This window comes from Diabrotica undecimpunctata, chromosome 7, assembly GCF_040954645.1.
Source record: "Diabrotica undecimpunctata isolate CICGRU chromosome 7, icDiaUnde3, whole genome shotgun sequence".
Lineage (NCBI taxonomy): Eukaryota > Metazoa > Arthropoda > Insecta > Coleoptera > Chrysomelidae > Diabrotica > Diabrotica undecimpunctata.
The window spans coordinates 153,058,900-153,073,508 of NC_092809.1; the positions used below are offsets into that span (position 1 = coordinate 153,058,900).

A 14,609-nucleotide genomic window follows, 5' to 3' on the forward strand; every position below is an offset into this window, starting at 1 on the left:
TGACCATAGCATCGGGTTTAGGCATCATATCACCCTTTTTCCTTTCAGGATTCTTTGCTCTATCTCTTTTTCGGTGCGCCCACTCTTGTTGATTGTTGTTCCCAAATATATATATATTCCTCACAGTTCTTGATTGTTTCATGTTCGTTGACCATTAGATCTTCTACTTTATTTCCGATGCATAGTATTGCGTTTTTGTTTCTATTACAGAGAGGCCCCATTTTCATATGTTTTAAACAACCGTCTCGTCATGAATTCTAAATCTTCCTTGTCTGCTGCCACTACTACTTGGTCGTCCGCAAAATGTAGAGTGTATAATGTTGTATCGTCGTCAAGTTGGATCCCCATTCCTAAACATGATCTTCTCCAGTGTTTTAGTGCTTCATTAAATAGATCTTAAAAGTATTGGAGAGAGCAGCATCCTTGTCGTAAGCCTTTTGTTACTGGAAATTTTTCTGATAAGGTGTTTTTTAGTTTGAGTTTTGATGATGCTTTATTGTATAATTGTTTGACTGCGGCGATGATCGTGCTATTTAATGAAGATCGTTCAAGAGACTGCCACAGCTTTCTCACAGGAATCGTGTCATATGCTTTTGTGAGATCCACAAATAAAAGATGTATTCCTGGTTTCTTGCAACTTTCTTTTCATTCAGTTGTGTTAGGGTAAATATGTGGTCTACGCAAGATCTTCCAGCTCTAAATCCTGCTTGCTGTTCATTTCATGAGGTTCGTATTCTTTCTCAATCATGTTTTTTAAGATTTTACCAAACAGCCTGCTAAAGGTACTGGTGACAGAGATACATCTGTAGTTTCCGCAAATATCTTTTGGACCTTTTTTTGTGAATTGAGTAATCTATGCTTCTTTCCAACTATACGGGATTTCTTCCCATTTAAGTATCTTGTGAATAGCACTTTAAGATAGCTTATTAGTTTTGGTGTTCCGTTTTTTAGAAGTTCTGCTGGTATGTTCTCTGGCCCGTATGCTTTGTTATTCTTCATCGATTTAAGCGCTTGTTGTATTTGTTCTTCTTCCATGTTACATATCCCTTGTACTCGTATTCGTTGACGTGAGTCAGTATTATAAATATCTCTGTCTTCATTCAGTTCCCTTGCGTAATGATCTTTCCATGTATCTATCTGGATGGCTGTATTCGACTTTTATTTGATGTGTCGGTTTTCAGGTTTTTACTAATTTCCAAGTCGCTGATGATCGCGCTCCTCCGATGTAACAGTCAACTTCTTTACATTTTGCATCCCATGTTTCATTTTTGTTGTTCCTTGTCATATCTTTAGATATTCTTTGCTGTACTTTGTATATTTCTTTATCTTCAAGATTCTTAGTGTTCAGCCATCTTTTGTACGCTTCCTGTTTCTTATTTCTTTGCTCTTTAAGCTGTGTATTCCAAGTGATTTTTCCCGCTGATCTGTGGACTGTTCTGGTTTCTTCGCCTAGAGCTTCTTGGGCTGCGTGGTGAATACAGTCAGTTATATGTTCGTATAATTGGTTGGTTTCAGCAGTTAGGTATTCCTCGAGTAGTTTCTCATTTAATCTATTTTGGTATAAGATTTTAGTGCTATATTCTTGTAGGCTTCTGACATTATAATGGTCAGATCCACATTCCTTACCCCTGTAAGCCCTAGTATCCTGGATGTTTAATTTAGTGTTTTGTTTTGTAATGACATAGTCGATAATAGATTTTATGTTTCTAGTGTCTTGGTGCCAAGTGTATTTATGTATATCTCTATGTTTGAAATAACCGTTCCATATTCTTAGCTGGTGTTGTTGGCATAATTCAATTAGTCGTCTACCATTATCATTTTCAGCCTCTTCACCATATCTTCCGATTACAGGATCTTTCTCCCTTTTTCCTACTCTCGAGTTAAAATCCCCCAGAAGTATTATTTCTCTCTGGTTTCCCACTTTTATAAGGGTTTCGTTTAATAGGTCATAAAATTGATCTTTTTCTGCTAGATTTGCATCATCGTTTACATCATATATTCCTATAATTGTTAATTTATGTCCTTTTATCGTAATATTTACTGAGGCTAGTCTCAATTTTTCAAAATTTAATAATTATACAGCTCAAAAGCCATTTTGCTGCCGAAAAAGTAAAAACTGAATTTAAATATTTTGGACGCTTTTATTTAAAAAACGTGTGGTTGAGTATACCGAAAGTACAAGTTAATTATAGCCACAAATGTCAAACATGGAACAAAAAATTTCGCTTTGGCAGTTTTGGCATGTTTTTATAATGTAGATACTGTATGCTTCAAATATAAAAAGATAAAGCTTTAGAAAAGTACATTTTATTTATATTATGTTATGAATTCTGCAATTTTTGATTTATATAAAACAAGAATGAGTAAATATTTGTTTCTTGAAGATTGCCTTGATAGACCTCACAGCGACCTATGATACGATAACCACAGAACCTTGCTAACTAAGATCTATAACACTGTGCTTGACTATGACCTGGTAAATATCATTAGATCATTGTTGTGTAATAGACGTTTCTACGTTGTGTTAAATGGAAAGAAGAGCAGATGGAGAACCCAAAAATGGCTTACCTCAAGAAAGCGTTCTGGCGCCGTCCTTATTTAACATCTACACCAACGACCAACAATGCACCCTCAGACTGAAAGTTTTGTCTACGCTGACGACCTTGGTATAGCTGTAAAGAGGAAAACACTCACACAAGTAGAGTCGACAATGGAAGAGGCTTTAACATGATGGCAACTTATTACAAACAAAACTCATTAAAGCCAAACTCTACTAAAACCCAAGTATGTGCATTCTATCTCAACAACCAACTGGCGCATGTAAACTGAATGTTTCTTGGGAGGGACAACGCTTGAACATACTGATAGGCCCAAATATCTTGAAGTAATACTAGACCGGTCACTAACATATAAATTCACTGTCAGAGCACAAGACAAAAGGTTTCTACGAGAAACAACCTTCTCCGGAAACTTGTAGGGAGCAAGTGAGGTGCAAACCCCCAGGTCTTGAAGACAACAGCTGAGGCCTTATGTTTATCACAGGAGAATATGCTTGTCCCGTCTGGGGTAGATCTAGACACGCCCAACAAGTCACCACGGCCTTAAATGAAACATATAGAATAATTACCGATTGTATGAAGCCTACCGCTCTACCCTACTGTACCGGGTTACACATACTGTGTATGTGTACTCCAAGTCGTTATCACGAAGATCCTGGATCAAAAGATGCGGGGATGTGGTAACCATGTGTCAAAGGCCATCCAGATAACCATTCGAAAAAAACTTCTAACACTTCTAGTGTATACAAAAACAGGCACTACTGTATTATAATCAATATGTATATATCTGTGATTATAATCGATTGCTGTTATACCAACGGCGGACAAATCGTTGACCGATTTGGAGAGCACTGTATACTTTTCGGGGAATAAATCCTGACGGATTTTTAGACTTCTGCCCAAACAGAGATTTTGCTTGGTCCACGTCTAAATTCGCTCTGAGGTAGGCGGGGTGCCTGATTTTTCGGGGAGTCTGTTTTTTTGAAGAGTTTTATGTGCATAAGAAAACTATATTACTAAAAAACTGTTGACAAATTGTTTGACAATCGTTTGACATTTATAGAGTGGGTGCATTTTTGTCAAAAGTAAATTGAGTCATAACTATTGGGACATAGACTAAGGATAGGTTATTTGGACCAAAATGTGGCTATTGGGCCAAATATGCCTTAATAAAATGTTGCCGAGAAAAAGATACAGGGTGTTAAAGTTAATTTTTGTTTTCGTTTTTGCTAATAGTTTCACTGTATATTTATAAATTGCTATCAAAACTGGCACAGAGGCATAATCTTAGACAAGAAATAGTATTTTATTTACAATTTTACGTTTTGTCATAGAGGGCGCCACGTGGATCATCCCTAATGATCAGATTGAGTCTAAACTTTTTCTGATGAAACTTTTTAGTAATTTTTATTAGAAAATATGACGTAAACATCATTTTTACGTAAAATTGGTACTCTTGTTTAAACATGATAATTTCAACCGTTTTCGATAAAAATGCAGTCGAACTGCTTAGAGTCTTAAAAAAGGATTTCAAATATTATTTCATTTATGAAAAGTATGCTTTGGACTGTCAGATAATTGTGTTGGTAAATGTCATTTGTTCAGAGTAAATTATTTTTGATGTGACAGTGTAGTGTAATGTTGCATTTTTTAAAAGTAATCATTACTTTTTTTGATTGAAATGCCTCGTCACAATCATTTTACTAATGAAGAAATGCGAGATATGATTTGCGTATACGCACAAGAAAATTTTTGCGGTCGCTCGGCAGCCAGAAGGTATGGAATGTTATACGCAAACAGAAGGCAACCAAATCACAAAACTTTTGCAAGATTATATCGTAGTTTAGGTGAAACTGGGTCATTTCACACTAAAAATCGGGGTGGTCGACCGAAACAAATCACACCTAATCAAGAAGATGAACTTTTGGTTCGAGTAGATGAAAATCCTGAAATAAGTTCACGATATCTATCAGCAGCAACAGGAGTAAGTCAGTCGTCTATTGTTAGAATTCTAAAAAAAGAGAACCTCCATCCTTATCACTTCACTCCTGTTCAAAATTTACTTCCAACAGATCTTCCACGACGGTTACAGTTTTGCCAACGTATTCTGAATAAACATCGCAATGACAGACACTTTATTAAGAATATTATGTTCACCGACGAAGCAACTTTTATCAGACGAGGGGTTTTTAATTGGCGAAATAGTCATTATTGGGAAGAAGAAAACCCGCATGCTATTAAAGCTAGACATTTTCAGCATGAGTTTAAATTGAATATTTGGTGTGGAATTATAGTCGACCAACTACTAGGGCCTTATGTTCTTCCTCCGAATTTAAATGGAGATTCTTATTTATTCTTTTTTGAAAATACTCTTAGTGATATTTTAGATGATCTGTCACTGGATGTAAGAAGAAAAATGTGTTTTATGCAGGATGGAGCGCCACCTCATTTTTCATTAGCTGTTAGAAATCATCTTAATGACGTATTTCCTCAACGATGGATTGGCAGAGGCAGTGATTTTCAATGGCCACCAAGAAGTCCTGAGTACAACCCGCTAGATTTTTATTTTTGGGGACATATGAAGTCCTTAGTTTATGCCAATGAAATTAATACACGAGACGAACTTTGGAGATACATTCAAAATGCAGCTAATCTTATAAGGGGACAGAATAATATTTTTTTTAACGTCCGAAAATCCTTTATAAAAAGAATTAGAAAAGGCATAGAAATCGGAGGAGACCATGTAGAACATTTAGTTTGAGTTTTTGTGAGTTCTTTTAAGTTAAAGTGTGTTTAGTTTTGATTTATCGTCAAAACGGAAACCTTACGTTAGTTGCAACTTTGTTTATTAGTTTGGTATTTGATAGTGGAATTGTAAATAAAATACTATTTCTTGTCTAAGATTATGCCTCTGTGCCAATTTTGATAGCAATTTTTAAATATACAGGGAAACTATTAGCAAAAAATGAAAAACAAAAATTAACTTTAACACCCTGTATCTTTTTTCTCAGCAACATTTTATTAAGGCATATTTGGCCCAATAGCCATATTTTGGTCCAAATAACCTGTCCTTGATCTATGTCCCAATAGTTATGACTCACCCTGTATAATAATTAGGACTAGGATAGACATAGAAAAATGAGACGCGAATCAGATAATAAGCGCATCTTAATAATACGATATATTATCTTATATATTACTATTATATATTATATATAATAATAATATGTAATAAGCTAAAAAAAACTTTGCTTTGCGCTTTCAGTGTGACGTTTTGATTGTTTAATTAAAAGTAGTTCCACTAAAAAATTGATGAATCATTTTAGCTCATCCTATACCCGTCTATACAGTTGTATCGAGTAAAAACCTTACTAAATTGTCCTATAAAATGAATAAAAAATGTCACAACTGGTGAGGAATGAAAAAATTTAGGTAGACATTATAGCAAAAGTTAACCTAGCAAGAGAAGACCAGAACTTATAGAAAAACAATTTTTCAACATTTAGGGGAGTGCCAACTGCAAGAAGAAGAGCAAAGGAGTCCTCCGTTATTACATTTAAACATTCTATTAAGCTACAAATACTACTTTTAAAAATTGAAATCGAAAACTTAATTTATATAAAAGGTTAATATATTCATACTGTCGATGGATCATAAATTGAAAATGAATTAATTTTCAATTTTCTCTTTTTCCCTCTCGGATCGCTCCGATACACTTGACTTGTTCGCTTATTGATTCAATAAACCAATACCGACTTAGTTTTTTCCTTTTCCCGTCCTAATGGATTAACTTTATTTGTCGATGCATTTCAAGGAAATTCTATCCAATTATGTGATAAATTTATTTCTGTATAGGCTATATACATATAAAACATTATATTTAATTTCTGAATTATATCAGATTTAAATTCTCGATACTAAGTACTGCGTAATTTGTAGTATTTTTATTTTCTTTTGTATTCATTAAAACACCGAAGAATATTTTCAATATATTTCTATTTCCTATCGTATATTTTTCCTATTTTTTCAATTCTTTTGCATCCCCGGGATTTGTAATATAAACATTTCTGGTTTTATTAAACGTTTTACTTTAAAAACGTTAACCCAAATTAGTAGAGCTGAGTTGAGTTGAGCTCCATTACTCGTAAAAGACCTAGATGATTTCAATTTATTAATAATTTAAATTCTTATAGTGTCCCCAACGTCTAGAGTTTGTTGTAAACCGATAGCACCATTGTAAGTTGTTTTTGCATTGCATTGTAAGTAATAATAAATATGTAATGTCTCCCCCTAAACCAAGTATTATTTCCTTTAAAAAGATTCTAACTATTTTTATATTTTTACCTGTTATACATAAGCGACATACCTGAACTAGAAAATGATGCTATAGCCACCTTTGCAGATGATACTGCCATTCTAGCAGTAGGTGATACCAGTGAAGAAGCAGCAGAAAAATTACAGTTGTCAATAGATAAAATCCATAAGTGGACAAAAAAATGAAAAATCAAACTAAACGAGTCTAAATCAATTCACGTTAATTTTACAAACAAAAAATCCAAAACATTCCAATTAGAGTAAATGATGCCCAAATACCGCACGGATCTACTGCAAAATACTTGGGTAACATACTTGATGCAAAGCTTCGCAGGAAAGCCCATATCAAAAAGAAAAGGGAGAAACTAGGTATCCGTTACAAGAAAATGTATTGGCTAATGAGAATATATTCAGTTTTGTCCACACATAATAAACAACTGATATACAAGCAAATACTGAGACCAGTATCGATGTATGGTTGCCAACTGTGGGGCTGTGCTAATAAAAGTAATATCCAGATCATCCAGAGAATCCAAAATAAAGTACTAAAGAACATCGTTGATGCTCCTTGGTACATTAGAAATGTCGACCTCCACAAGGACCTTTAGATGGAAGATGTAAATAAAATTATCAAGAAGATGGCAGGTAGTCACGAACAACGGCTCCATAAACACGTAAACATCGAGGCCATCCAGCTCCTCGATAATACTGGGTTAGAAAGAAGACTCAAACGAACAAAACCATTTGAGTTAGTGTAAAGTGTAATTAGTGTAAAAGCAGAGCATAGTGCTGTGTTGTGAATTGGCATGTTAGGTATTAGTGCATAGCTGTTAGATAAAATAAGAGGACGTCATAGGGTAAGCTCTTAGAATGCATCCTTTGGTAAATTAAGACAGATAAAAATTGATAATTGGTCGGCGTTGACCAGATTCCAATGGTATAAACACAGTAGGTGTTTAATATAAACAAAATATATTTTTTACAAAAGAAAAGCCTTTCTTTCAATCCAGCAGGAAGATTCTTTTAAAGGGCGTCCAATAGGAACCTTCTTGTGTTGTGTTGTACATGTAAGTACCTTTTTGATTTTCTTTCTTTGTAGTTGCCCCTTTCCAGTCCCTCTTATTCACTTACTCACGACCCAGCTCTCCAATCAAACCAAAAGTAGCCGTTCGCAAACGTTCCAGTTTGTTTTGCTTACCCTATCTCCAGCCAGTAATTTATGTTCCCAGTTTCAACTCCCTATAAGTAATACCTTATGTGGTAGGCAATATAACCGCTACAAATTATATATTGTATATTTATTTAAATTCAAGTCATATGAAAATGTTTTAAGTATGGTTCCGTTTTTTCTATATTCAAAGATTTACACCTATCTTCTTTTTCTAGTTCCATGACCGTTATCATGTTATATTGGCTACCATATTCGCTATTGTGAAGATATTGACAGCAGCTCTAAATAATGATGTAGTCGATTTTCCGTACCATTGTCTTAGATTTCATGATGTTCTTCTTCTACCAGAAACACGTTTACCTTGGAACTTTCTCTGAATAATCATATGTAAAAGTTTATATTTTTCAGGGTGTCTCATAATGTGACCGAAGTATTCCAGCTTGCGTTTCTTTATTATATTGACCAGTTTGGTTCAGGCGTCTAAGGACTTCCTCATTTCTAACTCTATCGACCCAGCTTATTCTTAGTAGTCGTCTATATAACCACATCTCAAAGACAATAAAACCAACGCCAGTGAGATGGCTGCCTACTCTGAGCAATATTGCTCCACCAGATCTACGCCGTACAGCAGCATTAGTGAGAGAGTACCAGAAAATTGTAGCCAACGTACAAATACCAATACATCAAGATATCCCAGACATCTCAAAAGAGCACCAGCGACTGAGATCTAGAAATCCTCCAATACGATCTGCCCGAAAAATTGGTAATTCCTATGATATACATAGGCAATGGACAACAAGATGGATGCCAACAGTAGAATCGGACTATATTAAGATATCCACCCCAACTCAGGGTTTCATCGGATCAAATCTGCCCCGGTCTACTTGGGCAAGGCTTAATCGTATACGTACCGGATATGGTAAATGTGCTGACTCGCTGTTCAGGTGGGGTCGTGCAGAAAGTCCACAGTGCGATTGCGGACAATCTAGACAGACCATAAGCCATTGTGTTTCAGACTGCTTGAATCGTGCCTACCGTGGAAACCTCCAGGACTTTGCGGAATGTTCCCCAGAAGCAATGGAATGGCTATGTAAATTGGACATTAATATTTAGTGTCATTCATTCTGTCATCTTTAGTGTTTAAATAATATATTTAATATATATGTATTATTGTGATATTTAAAGTCTTGGTGCGCCAAGCAATAATTAGCTAATTAATTTTTTTTATTAATTAAAATTATTTAAATGATATGATTATGACTCTATCACAATTTTTAATTCTTTTATCTCAGGGTTAAATTCGTGCTTCAATATCTATGCTATTACATGTGAAAGGTAAGGTCCAGAGAATACCGGAATAATAAAAAACACATATGATCTAACACTATATATTGAAATGAAAATAATGAAATAATTCACACTCAAAAAGTTTTCAATAAACAAATCTCATATAAGGATTCTCAAAATTTTGTTCTCCGTACGTGAACAATCAAAATTAATGGTACAAACAATATTAATTGAAATCTCAAAATCCCAAACTATTCTAACTCTCCTAATCAAAATATTTATATCCTTTCTAAATTACGTGTAAAAATTGTGTTATCAATAAAAGAAAAAACTGCAGAAAACAAAAATATCTCTCTCTGATGATGAGTGGTCCAAATCCTTGTTCCTTGTAGACTGTATTATCTCCTCTCAACCGCTCCCTATGTAATCAGCAATCTTACAACAGATTGTTGCAAGTATATCGTGCTTAATGATCTCCTTCAAAAGCAACAATCATTCAAATTATGATAGCCTTTCTCCTCTCGATTAACTGAATCTCTCGTTGGCCCGAGTGAAAAATGACTCTTGGAATATCTTCTCTTTACGATAAACTGAATCTCTCGTTGGCCTGAACAGTGACTCTTGGAATATAAGTAGGAAAATATGACTTACAATATTTTGCTGCTTCAGCTTCTGTCAGATACACTAACTCCACAAAAACTCACTAACATTCAACACTACTGCTTGCTACTTCTTGAGAACCACCAGAGAACAATCACTGTTCGTCTTACAGACTTGGAAAACCAACTGATCCTCCTTTCTCTCTCCTCAATCTCGCTAAACTTTTTCCTACATACTTATCCCACCTTTTTCAATCTCCGCCAATCAAAACTCGTCACAATTCCCCCATTTTTTCATTTCGATAACAAACAAATTTTTACCTATAATTATAAAATTTCCTAAAACTTATTTACAAATAATATTTTCTATAATTCTTAAAAACTAACAAAAACCTCTTTCTAAAATCTCTTCTATTTGTCTCTAATCACTGCATTAATGTATTTTGGAAAACCCGTTTCAATTGTCTTTGGATTTCACTTAAAATTATGCGGTTCACTCAAGTATAACAAAGAAATAATTTATGTATAGCTTACATTTTGTTTAGTACAGGTAATCCAAGAATTTAATAACTTTCCTTCTTTGAAATGTTTGTTGTTTATTATCTTACTTATCTGAATTATTTTAATGTTTTTGAACTTTGAAATATTTTAATCAACCCAATATTTTTCTCGATTTTACATATCATAACAGTATATATTATTGTATTTGTATATTTATCGTACTGTGAAAGTCCATACGCTAAATAAATAAAATCTCAAAGACTTGCAAACGTTTCAGCATCGCCTCGATTAGGGTCCATGTTTTCACTCTCTACAGTAGCACTGAAAAAATATAGCAGTATGTCATTCTACGGCGAAAGGCAATGCTAAGATGATAATTGCAAAGTTTGTTTCTCATTTTTACAAAACTGCCTTGGGCTTGTTCTACACGACTTTTAATTTTTACGGTTGGATCCCAGCTGACATTAATATTGCGGCTACACCATGAATAATAATATCTTCCGTTGTCTTAGAGCTTAGAGCTTCCTTAAATATTTTTTCTGAATACAAGTTAAAGAGTAAAGGCGATAGTATACAGTCTTGCCTCACTAATCTTTTTATATTTATTTCATCCGACAGTTCTTGTCCAACTTTTATTCTTACCACTTGATGCCAGTATAGATTTGTAATTATTCATAAATCTTTATCATCCAATCCAGCTGTTTTCAATATTTGTAGTATTTTGGTATTTCGGACCTAATATATATCTCTGCATCTCTGGATCAAAACTTGGATACTGAACAAGGCTTCTCTCATAAACTTTTACCTACACTGTATATATATATATATATATATATATATATATATATACTATATATATATATATGATTTAAGGGCTTAAATACATAAAACAATAGGCAAAATTTCACCATTAGAGAAGGATCTCAAAAAGCAAATTTATTAATTACTCAGAATATTCCCTATGGTAAATAGGAGACATATTAAAACATAATTTATATTCATCACCGTCGCAGACGGTGCTTAGAAATACACCAGTTAAATATCTGACACAAAAGTCGTAAAAGGCATTGATCACTGAACTGGTCTACGTTCGAATACCAGTAGCATTGAGTTTTTTGTTGGCCGTCGTGTTGGGACTATAAGAAACAAAAAGAATGTTATCAGGTATTTTATGAAGCTCACACCATAAAGCTGGTGCTTATTGGCTTCTTTTTAATGATAATGATTGTGATGGTAAAGGGTTATAAAATAAAATTGATATCTTTAACTGAATGAATTTCTATAGTTGTATTCATTACTTAATATTCATAGATTCTGTTAATTGAAACATTAATTTGTAGCTGAAGAAATTTTATGCACATTAACTTAATAAAATTATGCAGCAGTTAAATGCCTACACTTTGTCAACTTTGTTGCTTAAGTAAGCCCAAGCAGACGGGTCATAAAATACTTTTTATTTTGTACTCACCTAATCCACTATCAATAAGAATTATTACAGTAAAACAGAATTTTAATAAGTTAATACGAATAAAATTGAGATTAAACTAAATAAAAAACTCATTAGTGGATAAAATAATTAGTAGACTCATCTGAAAGCAAAAGAAGATTGAAAGAAACAGGTATAATTACTTCAAAACGTGTAAATAGGTAAAGGAAATTGTAGGTATTTAGATAGGAAATTGAACATACAGATTGAACGAATTTAAAACGGAACATACAATTTAATATATGTCTGTTTGAACTGCATTTGAAATAGTGGACCAATATAAAACTTGGACAAAAATAAATCCATACCCGGTGATAGACATTGTATAAAATATCGATCAACTATCTGTCTCCTTTAACCTTCGGAGTACCAAGATTATTTGACTTACTTAGATTACCATGATGGGTCAAGCGTGACCCATTCTCATTTTATTTATAAGGATGTTTTAAATAGTCAGTATTGTTATACAGTGTCTTTAATTTAACAAAAAACAAAGAAACAAAATAATTATAATACTAAATTTTTGTATTTAAATTTTTAGGATGGTTCACCATCCTGGTCTTTTTGGCAGTAGTTGCATTTAATTTTGACAATATGTACTTTTTCGCGTTTTGAATGAGTATTACAAATAAATCTTTTACACATGTCACACCGTTTTGAATATTTATTGCCACTACCCCTACAAGAATAACAACGACCTCGTTTTGTTGCAGATTGCGGCACTTCTATTTGCTTTTTTACACTAACACCGGTGGTCTCTATTGCAACGATTACGGATTTATGGTATCCGGTGGGTTCTTCTTGTATTGCTTCCGCTCTTCGTTTTATATTGAGTGAGGTTAATTGTTTTCCAAGCTCCTCCAGAAATAGTTTTCTGCGATGTTTTATATTTACTTGGTTATTCCATTCAGGATTTTTTGTATTCCATAGAACGAAAGCATTGTAGCACGCAATATCCAAAAAGTTGAAAAATATACGTAAGGGCCATCTTCTTGTTGCTCTTTTACATGTGTACTCTCGAATCAATTTATCTAAAATATCGACTCCACTTTTGGTTTTGTTGTAATCCAAAATAATCCTTGGTTTAAACTTTTGGTTTTCATCAGAAATTTCATGTTCATTGTGTAAGGTCGATAACAATACAACAAACTTGTTAGGCTTGGTTACATATGAAACTAAAGTAATGTTTTTAGTGAACAAAAATTTTGAAGAATACAGTGAGCGATCTGTAATTTCAAGCAATGATTTGGGTAAACTCTTCCTATTTTTTCTGATAGTACCCAAAAGAGTTAAATTTTTGGATAAGAGTTCTTCAGATAAAGCAATGTCGGTAAAAAATTATCAGTTGTAATATTTCGACCAGACCTATACCAATGTTCTGCAAGTGTTTTGACAACTCTTGGGCCTTGGTTACGTTCACATTGATCACCAATCTTTCCAGTATATATCTCAAAGTTACAGCAATAAAAATTTTCAGCGTCACATAGGTTCCAAGCCTTTATACCATATTTCTTCGGTTTACTTGGTATATAAATCCGAAATGGACAACGTCCCCTAAAATCAATAAGCTGCTCGTCGATAGTACCAAAAGCAGATGGTTCATATGATTCCCTACAATTTTGGGCAAATAGATCAGCGATTTCTCGAATAGGAGCTAATTTATCTCGTTCTCTTCTTTCTGCTCTCATATCCAAATTATCAAAGCGAATATACTTCAAAATACTTAATACAAAATCTATTCCGGCTTAGAGATGCTTTATAAATAGGACGCGTAAATGCATTATTTGTATTGGACCATAAATTCTGCACTTTCTCATGGGACTCTCTGAACCTTCCACATAATATAAGTATACCAAAGAAAGCACGCATTTCGACTAGATCAACTTCAATCCAATCCTTCATGTTTTCCTCGTTCTTACTGTTATACGCAGCTATGAACTCAATAGCTCTCTTATTGGTATACTCGAGAATCATTGACATAATACTATCAGAAAAAAATAAATTAAAGGCATCCATGCATGTCTCAATATTTTGACTTTTCTTAGTTAGACCTACGTTTTTCTGTAATAAATTACATGCCAATGTCTTACCCTTTTTTGGAGCTAAATAACGCCATGTTCGTCCTTCGCACAAAACATCAGATACGTTAGATCTTTTACTATCTATATTTTCAGAAGTTGTCGCTAAAACTTCCTCGTTCTCGAGTTCAGTAATTGATAAATTACCTTCATGTGCTTCTGGCTCACAACCGTCATTATCACTCGCTTCACTATTGCTTTCATCAAGCTCTGCAAGGCCATCTTCTTCACTATCTGATAGGAGTAAGGCATACAACTCAGCTTCACCCAAAGGTTTATTCTTTTTCCACATTTTGATATAATACTGCACACTTCAAGATCGATGCTTGATTTAAATTTATAAACAAACGTGAAATACCGCTTTACACCAAAGTTGGACCTCTCGTCTCGGACTTTCTTGTAGAATATGCCTATTAGACACTACATTTACTCCCAAGGTTAACTTCTATCGACTAATATTTCTACAAACATAATCATTTGGCCTTGAATACGTTCACTGGTAATTAGAGACGGCTGCGTTTTACGTGTACCTACAAACATATTGAAAAATCCTTCGAAATCCCAAGAACGGGTCAGGACTGACCCGGCATCATAGATTTTACGTAGAGGAAAAAC

The 14,609-nt window shown here is 33.9% G+C and overlaps 1 protein-coding gene across 1 annotated transcript; it reads right to left on the reverse strand.

The window, feature by feature from the left end:
• Positions 1–1,177: 1,177 nt before the first annotated feature.
• On the reverse strand, positions 1,178–14,286 carry LOC140446685 (uncharacterized). Its single transcript, XM_072539280.1, has 2 exons — positions 14,007–14,286; positions 1,178–2,001 (listed from the first exon to the last, which is right to left on the reverse strand). The coding sequence occupies exons 1-2, from the start codon at positions 14,284–14,286 to the stop codon at positions 1,178–1,180; spliced, it is 1,104 nt and encodes a 367-aa protein (XP_072395381.1).
• Between the last annotated feature and the right edge of the window lie 323 nt (positions 14,287–14,609).

What these genes read in the sequence shown, in the direction of transcription:
- LOC140446685 (XM_072539280.1), bottom strand. Translation starts at nt 14,286, where the DNA reads ATGTGGAAAAAGAATAAACCTTTGGGTGAAGCTGAGTTGTATGCCTTA. An exon ending in TTATTTAGCTCCAAAAAAGG is followed by an intron (nt 2,002 to 14,006) that starts GTAAGACATTGG and finishes TAACAATTATAG; the next exon opens with GAATATATGATGTAAACGAT.